This window comes from Dermacentor albipictus, unplaced genomic scaffold (assembly GCF_038994185.2).
Source record: "Dermacentor albipictus isolate Rhodes 1998 colony unplaced genomic scaffold, USDA_Dalb.pri_finalv2 scaffold_11, whole genome shotgun sequence".
In the NCBI taxonomy this organism is placed as follows: Eukaryota; Metazoa; Arthropoda; class Arachnida; order Ixodida; family Ixodidae; genus Dermacentor; species Dermacentor albipictus.
The window spans coordinates 6,304,104-6,320,756 of record NW_027225565.1 but is presented as its reverse complement, the minus strand read 5'-3'; the positions used below and the strand labels follow the sequence as shown (position 1 = coordinate 6,320,756).

The following is a 16,653-nucleotide window of genomic DNA, read 5'->3' as shown; positions in this document are numbered from 1 at the left end:
AAATCGCAGCGATCGGTGCGACGGTGCGACTGTGCGACCAACCGGTTGGTCGCAGCCGAAAATCGGGGGGTCGGCACTGCGACTGCGATTTTCATCGCAAACGACGGAAATCGCACTTCCGGTGCGACGAAAATCGCATCATGTGAAACAGGCTTTCCGTCGCGCGCAAGGCTCCGCGGTTAGGAGAGGGGTTGGAGGGTACATTCTACTCTGTGCGGTTTTCCGCTGTACCTTGAAAATCATCTGCGACAGAGTCCGTTATGCGTTGTATTTTTGCGGCTTAGTTCGCGTTGATGCGAGCGGAAGGGTCAATTCGTTCGCTGCTTCTGCCATGCTTCCTCACTCCAACGTTTTGACAGAGTTTCCGCTGTCAAAAAGGCTGGAGTGGCATGTGAGTGAGATGTGTTCATGTTTGCTTGTGCGCGCGTGACACCATGCTTAATTTAGTATGTCTATGCTTACAAGATTACACGGCCGATAAAACCACCGTCCTTACTTCGTATAACTGTCCACTAATTTGCTATCGCAATCGATGCTTCGCCTTTCAGGCGAAACTGCGAGTTCTTCTTGTCTTCCTGATTTCCACCTGTACTATAGAAACAAAAAAAAAAACCTTCAGGATAGAGATGAACGGGGCTAGTTTGCGCACGTTCATGGTTGTGTTGCACTGAGTTTTAACACTGAAAAAATGAGAGACCACGATACTGAAGGAAGAAGCGCGAACCAGCAACTCTTTAAACTTGTTAAAACTTCGCTCCACACAATCAAGAAGGAACCTTGCGTGCACACTCACGACGGGAGACTACGCCAACTACGCCGCCAGTTTCGCCTTATGCAGCCAGGAACTGCGAACGACTGTCCAGATAGAAAATCTGATCCACAGATGAAGCGCGTCGGCTTTGACACATGAATCGTCGAACGTTCCAGCGTAATCACCGGCGCCCGCGTGTCTTCCAGAAAGCACTACACAACTCGTGCCACGCATACAGTCAGGTTACGCAAGGTTCGGTGACAACAGACAACGGATAGAACCATCGATAACATTCGAGGAACTCCCGATTCATGCAGGCGCGTATGCGCCGAGCGAGAACGCTTACCATTTGTTAGCCGGTGAAAAGCGGTCACTGGAGAGAAAATAAATGAGATAACACCTGTCCCTATTTAGAACGGAATATTGTTGTCAACCGCGGTGTGTCTTAGTGTTCGATACCGATAAATTTATTAAAGCTATATGGACAGCCATGTTAATGGCAATCCGCCTCATAGCTTCTCTACTGAAATCCTTTATATATGAGCAAGATAATTGAAATCAAAATATTTGCAGGACTACCAGTTCCTGAACGCATGCAGTCGTCATAGTTGTACATGCTCCTTACAAACATTTCGAGACGAAGTTCGTCCACGCGTATGCTAATAATCCGTACATGTGGCCAATGTGGACGCATTTTGGTACTACGTCCAAATTGAGAACGCGACTATGGCGAAACTTTAGCGCTAAAAAAATGAAAAAAAGCATTTGTCCTAACCTTCAACACTGTGCTGCCTTCGAGATAAACGATGCACATTGCTTACTTATAGCGGTAAAAATTCATTCATACTTAGAGTGTGCACTAGACTAATATATACGGCCGTTTGTGTCATTGCTCTGTTTCGTGTCGTCCATTGTCCGAAGAGCAAATTTACCTACTAACAAAAACGTAGGTGCACTGGAAAAAGTTTGACCCATGCGGTTTTCTTTTTTTTATTGGAATAGTTCACAATTGCGAAACAGTCACTTACGCGGAAGCTTTGCATGCCCATTGTCTTATGACCCTATGCTTTAAGATAGTGTTGCCTATACATTCACGATAGACTTACTCTAGGATTACATTTAAAACTGAATGTAAAACAACGTTCTGTTGCACATCCTACACTTTGCGGTGATTTCAGCCACAAGCAACTGACTGACTCGTGCGCTTTCGATGCAGAACTGCGCACCGCTGGTTTTGCTCAGCGGTTTCTTAAAATGCAGATTTAAAAAAAATGCAGACAACTATCGTCGGCTTCAATGCCCAAGACGAAATGGTCAGAAAGTAAAATCTGCGCGAAGCACGGATAAAAGCGCTAAACAAGAGTACTGGTTATGAAGATGGGTGGGGGAGAGGGCCAGTACAATACAAGGCGGCTCGCTATCGCACCCGCAGTGCAACACAATTTAGTTACCATGGCGTCAGTTTAAAACGCATGCGCACTTTATCGTTTGCGACGAAACCGCCTTCTCTAATGTCTAAAACGGTCACAAATTCTTGACTGCCCCACATACAGTGCACTTTTTCACCCATTATCGTGTCCAGAGAAGGCACTTGCCAAATAACGTCCTTGCACAGTCTAAGGTCCTTTGTGCAATCAGTGGGATGAACGATCCGCAGTCTGAACGTTATATCTAAAGGATAATCAGAAACGGTACCATCGGGGCCTTTAAACGCATATACGTTAAAACAAACGAAACCTACTTTGTACGAGACAACCACCTTCGGAACGATCACATATCCGTAAGCGAAAAGGCGCGTGCCACAGTCACATCGACCATTTCGGTTACCAGGTCGAGTTTTGCCTGCGGCGAAGGAAGACCAATTTTCTATGGTGAATTCACAACACTCTTCGATGTCCATCAATACTTCCAAATTAACACCCGGACACAGAACAAGTTGAGGCTTAGTTTCATCAATATTACCAACACTGTCGTCGGCCTCGTCAACTGCTCTGGACGTTGCAGCAGAAGCTTCTTCTGTGCCCTGCAAGGGCTGCGGAACGGCAGTGCCGCTAAAGTTGTCTTGCTCCTTAGTTGACGTGCCTGTCAGTTCGCGTAGCTTTGCGTCCGTAGTCATGCTAGGCTCTTGTGTTGAAACCGCACTTAATGAAGGGGCGTTATCTACCGAAACGCTGTCCATTTCACCAGGCGAGGCAAGTGTCTCGAGACCGCAATTCCCGTTCGCGCTTGGCAAGGCGCCTTCCACTGTACTGCTCACAGACATAGAAAGCCGCGTCATGTCACTTTCTTTCTCGGAAGTGGGGACCTCGCTGCTTGGTACGTACCGCGCTTGTACAGTCAAGTTTTCTTCGATTATATCGGAGGCGGGGTGCTCCCCGCTTGATGGTTGCCCTGTTTCTACAGCAACCTTTTCTTCCGGTGTATCGGCACTAGGACGCTCCGCGCTCGATGAGTGCCACGTCAGCACTGTCACGTTTCCGTCAGCTGACCTTCTTCGCACTTCCTCGAAGATAGATGAAAGGTACGCCGCCTGGGATTCCGCGGGAGAATATTCCTCAGAACGGTCCTCAACAAATTCCTCAGGCGATTCCTCAAACGTTTCCTCGGGCGATTCCTCGGGCGATTCCTCAAACGTTTCCGCGGGCGATTCCTCGGGTGAGCAGCAGCTCTCGAGGTGACTGGTGACCTCCCGGTGCAACAGTGTGCTGCCGCAGGTGCGGCAGCTCACGGCGTGGAATCGACAGTCGTTGCAAAAGTGCTCCAGCATGGCGGAAGCAGCGTCCTCGGCATCGCAACCGTTCTCCGCGTTCCAGCAGCGCACTTTGCGACTGAGAATACTTTCCGCACTGAAGGTCGAGAGAACCACGTCTTTCTGATCAAAGGCTCTCTTGTCCCGCGGACAGCGGTTCAATTGTTTCCCGTCGTGCACGTAACATTGGGGACAAAGCCGGTGGTGGCAGGGCAACGCGGCCAATACACGGGGCACCAGTTTGCACGCGCTGCACACGTGCGCAGAGGCGATGGCTTCCACGAACGAGGTAGGCCGCCAGTCGAGACCGCAGCCAAAACCGAACACGGTCTGCGTGCTGCTTGTTTCCATGGCCTTGTGGCACGCAGCGACTGGTCTGAAGGCTCCCACGCTACTGCTGCCTGCAGGAATGAGCGCGTTCCTCGAGAGAGCGCATGAGCGCGCATGGGCAGCGTGACAGCTGTGCACAAACTTGTGCGATTAAGTAATTTTTTATTCCGATATTATTGCGCAAATGATGCGCTTCTGGCGGAGTAGATATTCCTGCAACTTGGCTTGTCCTCAAGTGAGTCAGTTTATTTTACTTTAAAATATGCGTCATAGCAAACGATTGTAACTGCCATATCATTGTTACTCACAAACCTGCTTTTTTTTTTCTTCGCTCGTTTTTGCCAAGTACCTGAACTGAAACGTGCACACGTGAGTGCCGGCAATGCAATTGAATTTTCGATGGTATCTTCACGAAGTTCGGCCGCCGCCGACGAGGATAGTTAATATCATACGTTCTTAAAAGAACCATGTGCCATTTTTAAAGGGCCTCTCACCAGCTAGGTCTGGCCATATTGAGCTGGCAAGCGCAGAGCATACATTGCGCGATAACGATCGTGTCTGCAAAGTATTACATCGCTACGCGCCGCGGAAAGACCCGACATTTCAAACCGAACGCCGTTTTCCCTTCTTCTCGCGGCCGCCGCGCACCAAGCCGGAGGATGACGTACACGTGCTAGTGCACCTACGTACACGCATTTGCACTGTGACGTCGCTCGTGATGACACGTGACTTCGAGAATTATTCAAGGCAACATGTGTTATTTGTGGAATATGTTGCTTGAATAGACGAACTAAAATAAAGCTTAGAGAAATAAAAAACACACGAACCGAATGTCTGCATGTTTTTGTTTTATTTCGCACGGCAGCAAAAGAGATTACTTCCGTTTCGTCTGCATGTTCCCACGTCGTGCAGTCGCGCGCAGGCACCGAAACTGTGTCATATTCTACCATGTTCCAACGCGGGATCATGCTCTGTGTGATCTGCTTGTGTCTGCCTCAGTAATCGTTTAGTACTGACTTATACCGCTAGTAAGGCGTCCTCGTGCACAGCGCGCAAAATCGTGCGCTGCGCGAAAAGAGACAATCACAACAGCTCGCACGCGACGCCGTCCGCAAAAAAAGCGAGAAAAAAAAGGGAAGGCGCAGAGCCCGTTACGTATGCGTTACGCGATCCTCAAGGTCCGGTGTAGGAGAACGCGGGGAAAGAATTTCGCTTGCGGAGGCTAGACCAGGTGGTGCTGGCTAGACGGGGTAAGTGGATAGACTGTGTCGCTTGGCAGTGAAGCTCGCCTCCTGAAATCATGGGTTCGCGGCAGTGAAATATTTCTACCTCGGCTATTAATGAGCCGATAAAAAAAAAATTTGCGGCAGAACGCTCCCTTGAGGACGCGTAACAACGTCCAGCGTATAACCGAAATTTGCTATGGGGCCTGGTGTGGGGCCGTTTAAGGACCCGCACTATTTTGGCGCAGTCTAAAGTGTGTACTTCCACAGCGATTTCTGCAAAATAGATGAAAACATTTCAACACAATTTTTAGACGTCCGCGTTACTGGAATCATAAATGTAGCTTACGGACGCCGGCGACACTGACAACGAATAGCAGACAGCGCGCCGTGAAATTGAGCATGATACTATATTGAGGTCAGCGTTGCTAGCGCGCAGAATAATAGTAGCTCTTTACATTATGAATTACTAGTAGTAGTATTATTACTATTATGATGATTATTGTTTTAATTTCTTGTAAGTGGAATAACCAATGTTACCTTGTTCTTCTTTTCCATAGTCATTTTTTTTTTGTTCTCTATGTCTCATCAATGTCTATATTTCATTCACCATGTGTATCATGTTCATGCGCACGGGCCTACAAGCCAACTGAGGCTTAGACTGGCCTGTTCATGTTGATCTGCATTTTTGGGTGGTAATAAACGTTATTATTATTATTATTATTATTATTATTATTATTATTATTATTATTATTATTATTATTATTATTATTATTATTATTATTATTGCGTCAACGCGTTTGAATCTGTATTGAATTCTCTCGTTTCTATTCGTGCTAAGAATATTTTAATAGATGAACAGCATGCATGGCTCTTTATCACGGCGCTACATAACGACGCACTTCGTAAGATTTGTGACCCATGCTTCCAGTGTGGTACATAGTTTATGCCAATTAGACATTCTTTACTTTGACGTATGTAAAGCATTACATGTAGTTTGCCACGAGCACCTCATTACGAAGCTCACGCAAATGGACATACCTTCTTCCATCTTTATCAAATTACCCAAGCAATGGAACGTGCTCTATTGGCATTAATGGACACAGTTCTGTCAAGCTATGAGGTCACTATAGCGGAGTTCCTCAAGGACATGTTCTTGGCCCTCTTCTCTTCCTGCCGTTCATAAATGACATTTCGTCAGCAGTTCAACACTCTTCATTCCTTCTATATGCTGACGCCTTAAAGACTGCCAACAGCGCTTACGACTGCATTTAAAAAAAAAAAAATGAAGATCGCCGCCCAAGCACTCCGTACAGATGTTTAACCTCCCCGCCTTTCTCTCCTTTGCATTCTTTTCTCTCTCTCTCTCTCTCTCTGGTTAATCAGCGAAGCTGAAACGTGCGGCGCCGGTGGTTATCACTGGGTTGATCCCGACGATTCATTACAGGACGGCTTCGTAGGCTGCCAGATCCTCGGTACTCAGTTGCTGCTGGCGCTCCGCTGCACGAGCCTGTTCTTGTGCCCGGGCTGCAGCATCGGTCCGGCCAATGCCTCCTTTACTAGATGCCAGCCGCGTTGTCCGTAAACTCGGTTCCTGGCCCTCTCCCTTTACTCTCCTCCGCGAAATAAAACCCCTTGATAATTTGAAAGTAGCGCCATTCTGTGAACTTTGCCGCCGCGCCGCCAACCCTCGCACATCCTCCTTCCCGCCTCTCCACTCGGCGCTTTTCTGACCGACGATTGGCCGCTGCGGCCGGCCCCAGCCGTCGCCTTGGAAACGCGCGCGAAAGCGTCGCTTTGCTTGTGTTGTTGTTTTTCTTCAGCGCCATGGGCAGGCCGTGTTCCTCTGTCGCGGGTCGAGCTTTATTCATCTAATTCGAACTCTGCATTTCGCACCGCGTTATGCCGGGTTGCTGCGCATTTCAGTGCACAAGCCGGTGTGAAAATAGCTTCATGCTTTTCACAATTCCTCGAGGGAAGAACGACATCAGTCGCAGAAAAAAGTGGATTCACAACATCGGACGTAAGGAGTTCACTCCGACGAATCACACCGTCCTCTGCGAGGTACTGTGCATTGGTTGGTACATAAACTAGTCTGTATACTTGAAACTTCTTGCGAGCTCGTCAAGAGGCTGACAATGTTGCTTAATTCGCTCATCATTGTGTGTCGTTTCGAATGTTATCCTTTCCACTTGATGGCATTGCTGTGTGTTGCGCCTATTATAGCCGCCTTAATTTCCGAGTCTCGGTGTGGGTTTCCCGCTAAAATGTTTCCATGGCGTACGTATTTTTTTCCCAGTATATACACGTGCTTCTAACGGTGGCGCAGAATAGGAAGCATGTCGATCTCCCGTGTGCCCAAGAGCTTTGGTGGGGTCGAAAAAAACGATGCCGTTGGGCACTATATACGGCAGCGTTAGAAGTTTCTTAGCGCGCGTACACGTGACCTCAAAAATTAATTTAGGCTTATCAGTTTGGTTTATTTGATCACTAAAAACCCCGAAACCCTTCTTTATCACGCTTCTGTTCGAGTGGGCCTTAATAAATTACGCAGCCGACTATTAGCTACGCTTTAAAAATTGATTCAAGCGAAAGCCTCCCTGAGGTGCATTGGAATTAACTTTATAGCGTTTTGTGAATTTTTCTGTGCGAGTATATTTTGCTAGCACAGGTTTTCTTAACAATATTGCATAACATTGCAGCTACATTTCGATACTGATCAGTTTGAGCCGCTCATACTGCAGAAGGCTGACTTTTAAGGCTGACTTTCATTCGCCATAGGTGCAATCTTTACAACTTCTATTTAGTTATGCTATCAAAATAACGTCAGATTCTTAAGCTCTGTGTTTCTAAAATAGTACGAATTGTTTCCTTGAAACCGACCCAGCCACAGAATGGCTAAATCCTTTCTTATCGTCCTTTACAGCGCTCAATATTGCATCACCACGGGCGTCTGAGGCACTAATTGAATGCATTCGATGGGCCACACTGAATAAGTCACAAAGACAGCATCATCTTCCCATCTCTTAATCTAGTCGTCCGTTGCCGTGAGCAATCATTCATAAATTTCAAACCAACCCTTGGCTACGCTCACTTCTACAGTAGTCAATAAAAATATATCTCTCTTGAGAGCACGAAAAACTAGAAAAAAAATTGTTCTCTTTCAAGCAGGAATGAAATTTCTATAGCCCGGGTATTAAATGCGCGGCATATGCATTACACCGAGGCCCCAAGCCTTTTAGGACTGAACCCCTCCTCCCATGCCCCCCCCCCTAAAAAAATCCATAATCACGTTAAAGCTAATTTCGCATCATTTTTGCGGCCACTGCCCTGCTTCTGAAGCTTCACGCGCGCAATGACGTCCAACTAAATTACCGCAATCTCTGCCTGGCTCGACTGCAAAAAGATAGTGTCATAAAAAGTACTTCCGCGAAAATGCAGCGCTAGTTGAAATTGGATTTAACGGAGCGTCACTGCGTCGAAAAATATTAAAGAATGTACAGATTTAAATTAAATACTGTGCTAATTAAAGCTCTGCCCTGTTGAAGTGACCAGTATAAAGATATCAAAGCCAATGTGGGCTATATACAGTACGCTGCGATTGTTAATTCATGCCGCAAACGCGCACGTTTAGCGCTCTCATTGTTCAAACGAGAAGGTGATAAATGTGGGTCATGGTAGAGTCAAGCACACTGCATCCCTTTCTAGTGCTTTCGTTTAATAATAGGGCGAGAAAAAAATCCCGAAGTTAGGTGCGATCACGGGTGCCAGCTAATGCATCGGGCCGGCGAGCGCGCGATGGCCTGCGAAGCGTGCCGTGCGCAGCGCGCACAGCCGGCGGGCGAGGAGAATTGAGGAGGAAAGCGCGGGAGTGGAGGAGAGTGTCGCTACTTTCAAATTACCGCGAAAAGGCAACGAGCGCCGCTTGTGGCAGACGTCTCCGTCACGTGCTGCGGCCTCGGAGATTACCATGGAGTCTGTTGCCATCTCGGAAGCCCGCATCCGCCGGAAGTTGAAAAGGCAACGAGCGCCGCCTCACGAAATTTATGCTGAACTAACTTCAACTAAGCGTGGCCTTCGCGATCGGCTCCGGCGGCGCGCCGTTGCTGCGAATCGCGGAGGCCATGAACTAAGGGAACCGCCGCCGCAATGGGAAACCGAGCAACGCGGCTGGCATCTAGTAAAGGAGGCATTGGTCTGGCGTATACGAGCTCGTTCCCGGTTCTGCTCGCGGCGTTGTTGATAGACAGCTGCCTGCGCATAAGGAGTACTTATGACGCGCGGGCTACCCATTTCGGAGCCTAATAGAAACCAAGGTAAATATACGTTGTAGCGAAGCTTCCATAGGAGCCCATACTATGCTAGCCACCATACCCATACGTTCAAAACATGGCGGTTCATCGGCGGTTCATGGGGCTTAGCGCCATGTGTATGTGGAGGGAACATTTCCGGCGGAAGAAAAAAATAATGTGACACCATATCCGTAAAAAAACAAAAATGACGTCATTTTGTTTTCGAAGGCGCGAAATTTTTCTTTTGGCCTGCCTTTGCAACTGTATATTCAAATGTCCCGCCATTCGACTTGATGAGCGTTTCGAACTTTCAGCGCGGAAAGCGATGCAGGGGAAAAGGCCTGCCGTACGGTTGTCGAAATCGCACCCCTGCACAGAACATATTTTCTTTGGAGGCTGACGAAAGTTTTGGGTGTAGAGCGCTGATCCTATCGTCGGATGCCAAGCCCGTCAAACAGCGCAGTCGCACGAAAACTACACAATTATCTGGCGGTCGTAACTCACCACTTTTGACTGAACAGGTTAAGAAGCGATGAAGCTACCCGCGTCACCAAATTCAGACAAAATCCGACGATAAAAAAAAGCACACCGTATGAGGGGGGCGTATTTAAACAAGTGAAATTTAACAGCGCGCCTTTATGCGCATTTCAAGAGGTGCATTGCACTGCGAGTGATAGCGGCGTCTACGCCACCCTGTAACGATGGGCGCTGAAAAGAAATGCATTTATTATTAATAATAAAAAAATAAACTTGTATTTTCTTAGCTCGTCACGAATATATAACGTTGATCAGTCAGTCAGTCAAGAACTTGATATAACGTTGATCAGGAATTTTGTTTTCGTTGAATGAATCTAACTGTGCCTCGCTTGAATTAGAAAACGCTTTTTTCTTTCCCAATGTTTGTTCCCTCCAAACATAGTCGCGGTTCAATCGCTGCTTCCATAACCACCCTTGCTGCATAACTGATAGTTGGGCGAGTTGGTACGAATTCATAGTGAAATATTTGGCGCGCACAATCGACCAGGACACAGTGAAGCGTTCGTGTGCCCCGCTTTACTGTGTCCTTGTCGACTGTGCGCGCTAAATATTTCACCCTTGCTGATGTCGGTGACAATTTGTACTGGACTGCTTTTCGCCCGAAGCTTCGCGACCTATTTGGGTCGACCTTGGAGAAACTGCTGCACGTGCGCTCGGCTGCGACGGAGAGCAACGACGTCACAACTGGCGCAACTAATCCAACACCACCTAGATAGCACAAGGCCTTTTCACTCTGATCCATGACGTCGTGTTGCCTGGCCCCATAGAGTTTCTCACTATAACACCTAGAGGGAAATCAGGCGCCACCGTCTATGGGAGTTTCTTAAGGGGGCACCGTGCCGTCATGGGAATGACGGTATATGTGTCTGCGAGGCTCATGTTGGCTGGTGTTGTAAGAGGCTTCGTCTAAAACGTGGATATGGCTACGCGAATAACGCGTTCTCAAAGTAAAAGCTTCATAAAATGTTTCCATTCACGCATATTACATCTTCACTCACCCACGATGCATGACCAAGCGAAGAAAAGCAAGAACAGACGACCAACTGTTTCAAAGCGAGCGCAAACCTTGTCGTCTGTCCTCCAACTTTAGCGGCCCGCTGATACCTTTTACGTAACATGTAGTCGTACACACAATAACAAGTTCTCATAGTTAAACAAAACATGTTTTCGCGTAATAATAAAGCTAAAACAGTTTTTCACGTGCTGTTCTAGTAGAAAATTAATCATTGTGACAGACGGAATGGTACTTGCCAAGCGCGTCTTCAAGGTGTCCTGTCTCTACGAGAACGATGCCAATCCGAATCCACAATATACCGGCATTCCCATGCATACCACAGCGCAGCAGCGCCAGATTTCCCTCGAGGTAATGTAGTGAGAAACTCTATACTAATGGGGATGCTCCCAAGTAGGCAACAATGATTTTGACGTCACCGCTTTCATCATGCCAGCCTTGTCAATGCAAATCTCGGGCCAGGTAGCATGACGTCATGGAACGGAGTAAACAAGCCTTCTGCTATCTATAATAGTCGGATACAACTTTAGAAAAAAGGGGAGGCCCCGCCCAGATGACCGAAGCGGCGAAGTCACCGGCCGGCCGGCGCATGACGTCGGTCCAGAGTGCGCGCCCATTGGTGGATGCTCGTGTGCATCCGCCTCGGAGGAGTAAACGCCCCCTTTTTTCTAAAGTTGTATCCGACTATAGGTTGTGATGGCTAATCGCACGCCTCTCTCTCTCTCTCTCTCTTTTATCGCGTATGCGCATGCGGTTGCGCCGGATGAGTTTTCGGCGTACAGGAGACCGACAGACGGACGGACGGACGAATCGGGTAGCCATATAGTACACCTTCGCTGTAAAAAACGAACTTTATCGCTATCAAATTGGTGGAGAAACAATAAGCTACACGTAAATGCTTTCATAATTATAGTATTAAGTTACAGGCGGAAAAGACACCACGTGCAAGTTCCATACATCCTTGGAATGCTCCCCTTCCCAGGGTCGATGAAATGAAAGATATTGTTCTGTACTTCGACAAAACGCTTAGCTTTCCTTCAGACGCTAAATATGAGAAACAACGTGCCGCTCGCGCTCTTGGAATGGTTCGTCGAATATCGCATGACTTCCATTCCCCTGTTGCCTTTCAGAAATTGTATTTTACTGTGTGTCTTCCACTACTTGAGTGTGCCTCTGCAGTTTGAGGCCGAACGTGCAAATTTATTTTTTTTTGCCTTTTCCTCTCTGTCATCTTTCTAACCCCTATCCCCCATCCCCAGTGTAGGGTAGCAAACCGGAGACTCATATCTGGTTAACCTCCCTGCCTTTCCTCTTCATTCTCTCTCTCTCCCTGACCTCACTGAACGCATCCAAAAGAAACTTACATCTGTTCAGTCGCGATATCAGGGATCCTCCAGATGCGAATGCTGCTGGCACACTGCAGCTTGGAGTTCCAGCACTCGGTTCATTGTGGTCTTCTTCCTGTGAACACACAACCATCGGGCATAGGAAAGCTCCGTGCTCGCACCGAGGGTCATCGAGTATAGCAAATCATTATACGTACTTGCCCTATCCAATTAATGCACCAAAGCAGCCATCCAAACACTTTTATAAACATTCACAGCAGCCCAATATTTAGAGATAATAGCAGAGCCACTCATGCTTCACGGCTTCTAGATGAAACTGAGTACCCGTACCCGTCTTACGTACCATCACTCCGATGGCCTGCTCAAGACATCCACGTTGCCATTATATTTGCCCCTTCGATATACTACATCAAAGGTGTACTGCTGAAGCGCGAGACTCCGTTTGAGTAATCGGCCGTTTTGGGGCGACATGCTCTGAAACCATTTGAGTGGACAGTGGTCTGTCTGAAACGTGAACTTGAAGCCAGCGAGGTAGCATGTCACTTTTTGTCATGCCCAGACTATAGGCACGCACACACCTTCTCGGAGGCACTATAGGCCTCCTCTCGAACACTTAGTCTTCGGCTAATGTACACGATAGGGTGTTTTGCCCCGGCCCCGTCATGTCGCGAAAGTAATGCTCCCATGCCGCGATTGCTTGGATCGCATTGCACAATGAATGACCTCTTATAGCCAAGTGCCTGTAAAATTGGACGACTGATGAGTGCGGACTTCAAATTTTGGTACCAATACTGCTGCTTCTCGTCCCATACCAGCATGGTGGGCTCTTTTTTCGGAGTGCATTAGTGAGCGAGCTAGCTAACTCGGAATAGTTTTTTTTTTTTATGTAGCAATGGTAGTAGCCCGTGAGGCCCCAAGAATGCCCGTACATCGGTTTTTGTCTTGGGTCGCGGGTAGAGTTACTGTATGTGCTACCGCAGGTAGCATAGCATATACAGTAACTCTAGTCGCGGGTATGCCGCAACGGCCTCTACCTTGACTTCAGACGGCATGCGGCGTCCTTGCCCTACCACATGTCCCAGTTGCTCAATTGAGCTCCTCCCACTTCACACTTCTCTGCTTTCACAGTGAACACTGCGCTCCTTAGGAATTCACTTAAATGCTCCAGATGCCTTTCCCAGGAGTCCGAAAAAACGGCAATAGAGACTTTTAGCGTGTTCGCTATTCCGGCAAACGGGGCTGCTTTGGGCGGATTACCGGTTGGGCCGGGGCGTAAACGTGCGCGAGCGGTTGGAGCCATAGAGTTAGTAGAACAACTCTAGAGGAAAAGCTGGGCCGGAAAAGTGGGAACCTCTAGGGCGCCGCCCTGTTGCTACTGGTCAATGTGGCCAGCGCAATTACTATTGAAAGAGCTGAGAACAAGTACAGGTCACCTTATGCTTTGTCATCTAAAAACGCATACCTGATGGCTTTATGAAGGTGGTACGTTAATATTAAGTTTACAGAAAGCGATCGCTAAGTCATGACTTATGGAAATCACGATGTACGCATTCATGCAATAAAGGATGACGCGAATTTCGGTTTCGAATCTGTTTTTTGGATGCGTAGTAGTTTCGTTATGCGCCACCGAAGCCCCGAAGTGGTCTGGCATATACCTTCACATGTAAGTAAACGAATGTATCTCCTTGTTGAGAATATCACGCGAGTAGGCAGCTCTTGTGGTGCATCACAATCGTTTGAGAAGCGTCACAGTAGAGCATTTTTCTGCATGCGGAGCGGTGTTTTTATTTGCAGGTTTCCCTTCAGTAGGAAATTGCTGGACAGGCGGACCAGCGCACCGGAATTGTACTGGCGAAGCCACTAGCAACTGAAAGAATCTGTTTAATTGTTGCACTTTGAACAATCATGCTTCTACAAAGGCCACAGCAGAAAAACAGCCTGATGCCGAGTATTTCTGTGCCACGAAGTAATCAAGAGGCGAGTGCGTAATGCGGACGAAATCGAGTGCATCGAGACTTATAACGACAGAAAGCTGAGCTAGTTGGTAAGGATTCATTATGCAAAACAGAAGTGAGGCGTGCAGACAGGACACAAGTGTAGAGAAGTGGGCGGCGCTCGTGTTGTTTGCTTGTAAATACTCTACTCTTGTGTCCTGTCTGCACGCCTCACCTCCGTTTTGCATAACGAGTGCATCAACCCACATATTAATAGCTTAGACGTTTTATTAACTGTACAATATTTTCAACACTTCCTTGCATGCCATTTCGTGTGGAATATCTTTTCTGGTCACAAATTTGTGCAGCGAATCTATTTGCATGATCGACTCCGGGCCTGTGGGACCGTTCACTTGCACTTGATGCTGAGTCTTTTACATGTATCCATAAACTGCAGATGTGCACATCAGATCCCTGCGAGCATTTTCAAAATTCAGTTATTTTCGACAACAGGCACATATGCAATACTTACATAATCCCGAATACCACTAAGCAGCTGGGACACATTTTTGTTGACCATACTCGCAGGTAAAATAAGTACATCATGTGGACAGCTCCAGCTCATTTTCCTTAAGTCAGTGTGTACAAGGGTTATGCAAAAATAATTTTTTTTTCGCGCACCGATTATTTTGCTGTAGAAGCAAGAGAACCCACCACGTTAGTGTAACATATCTTGTGCATCACACTAATATGTGCTTTCATTTACCATGTGAGATGAGTTACTCTTATGGCTCATTCAGTCATGTCACACTGCAAGCTGCATTCATCAATCTTCAATTGGATTTTGCAAATGTTTAATGAAACATGTTTCCCTTTTATGCAGATATGCAATGGCAAGCCCTTCCATGTGTTCCAAAAGTAAAATTTAAGCTCTAAATTAAAGAAGATATTTCTAGTCAGAAACAAGCAAAAATGGTGACTGCAGAGTATCAGAAGCCCAAGGTACAGAAATTATGAGAAGTGTCGAATGATTTTGAGGAAAGAGTCGTATTTGAAAATGCAAGACTCTTTAGTGGAGGTCAAGCAAGTCAATATAGGTAGAATACTCTGCAAAATAATGCGAGTGAGGGGATGTCAAACAATGGGTCAGGAAATACATTGTTTTTCTGCAAAACAAAAGCTGATTGCCATTATATAAGTCACTTTAGCATCATGGTAAATTCAGAAATAAACCAAAAAACAAGACACGCAAAAATAAAAAAAACATTTAATGATATTCCAGCAGAACTTTTTGTTGGGCTAGTTGGTGCATATTACTGAAGTACTATAGCGCCAAACAGACGACACAAGAAGAAGAGACACGGACATAAGCGCTCGTCCGTGACTCTTCTTCTTGTGTCGTCTGTTTGGCGCTATAGTACTTCAGCCATTTAATGATGCTCTCTCCACACTGGGATAAATAAAAACAAACACATCACATCTAATGTGGACATATCAGATGCCTTGTGAAACACTAAAGGAAAAATTCAGTTTCGAGTTATGGCACTTGCCGCATAGATGTGGGGGGGCCTTGCACCAATAGTGATAGTTACCACTGCATTTAGAAATTGAAAGCATTCGTGCAGACAAGGATGATTCTTTATATTTTTGGCTACCACTTCAAATGCCTCCACCAAGTGTTGCAATGCTGCACGCAGCCATACTAAGGATCTCGCAGCAACACCTGTAGGTAAAAAGCAGAAGCAGTCAAAGTGCTGGTGTGTTCTGGACACTGTTTGAAAACTTTTAGGCAAGAAGAGTGCAAGAAGCAGACATAACAACTGCATTTATTTCCATAATTCCCCATTTAAATGGCCTTTTCTTTTTGCTTAGACAATGCCTACGCCTAGCCACAGCAGCTCCCACATACAGACTCCGCAAGCCAAGAGGCCGTGGAGGCAAATGCAGGTAAGAGGCAATAAGCAATAGCACTGGTATCGACATTCATCTAATTTCTTTTTATTTCGTTTAGGCAGCCAGCACACCTCGAACAGCCACCTTGACTGCGGGTGTGTCACCCTAGTCGCCAAGGAAACATTTGAGGGAAAGTGACAGGCAATGTGAACAGCCACTTCTCCATGTAAACAATACTCTTTCTCTCGGATGACTCCTTTGCCTCGCCACGCTAGCACACTTGTGATGCTGCAGAGGCACGTGCAGGTCAGAGGCAAGAAGCAGTGGCACTGGTGTCGACATTTACCCAATTTCTTTTTCTTACACTGAGGCAGCCAGCACACCTCGAACAGCCACCTTGACTGCGGGTATGTTAGTAGATTCCTGTTGTACATATGCTCATAATAAACTTCAGTAAACTTGAACTTCATAATAAACTTGAAGGCAAATGGGACATTGATGCATTGTATTTTTGAACATTTATTGTACACATACAATGTATGTTATACTTTGCAGTGCTACAGAGCGTATTTTGAAGCTTCCCCCT

General features: G+C 46.8%; 2 protein-coding genes across 2 annotated transcripts in view; both read right to left on the bottom strand.

The window, feature by feature from the left end:
* LOC139051245 (uncharacterized) overlaps positions 1 to 16,653 on the bottom strand; it is a 79,551-nt gene that overhangs the window by 37,660 nt on the left and 25,238 nt on the right. The gene's annotated exons all lie outside the window — the stretch shown is intronic.
* Positions 1,798 to 16,653, bottom strand: part of LOC135905885 (serine-rich adhesin for platelets-like) — a 40,218-nt gene continuing 25,362 nt past the window's right edge. The window contains exons 2-3 of the mRNA XM_070528234.1: positions 12,259 to 12,355; positions 1,798 to 3,901 (exon numbers count right to left, since the gene is read on the bottom strand). Coding sequence (XP_070384335.1) covers positions 2,199 to 3,851 — 1,653 coding nt within the window. The 5' untranslated portion in view covers positions 3,852 to 3,901; positions 12,259 to 12,355 and the 3' untranslated portion in view covers positions 1,798 to 2,198. The remainder of the gene's footprint in view (positions 3,902 to 12,258; positions 12,356 to 16,653) is intronic.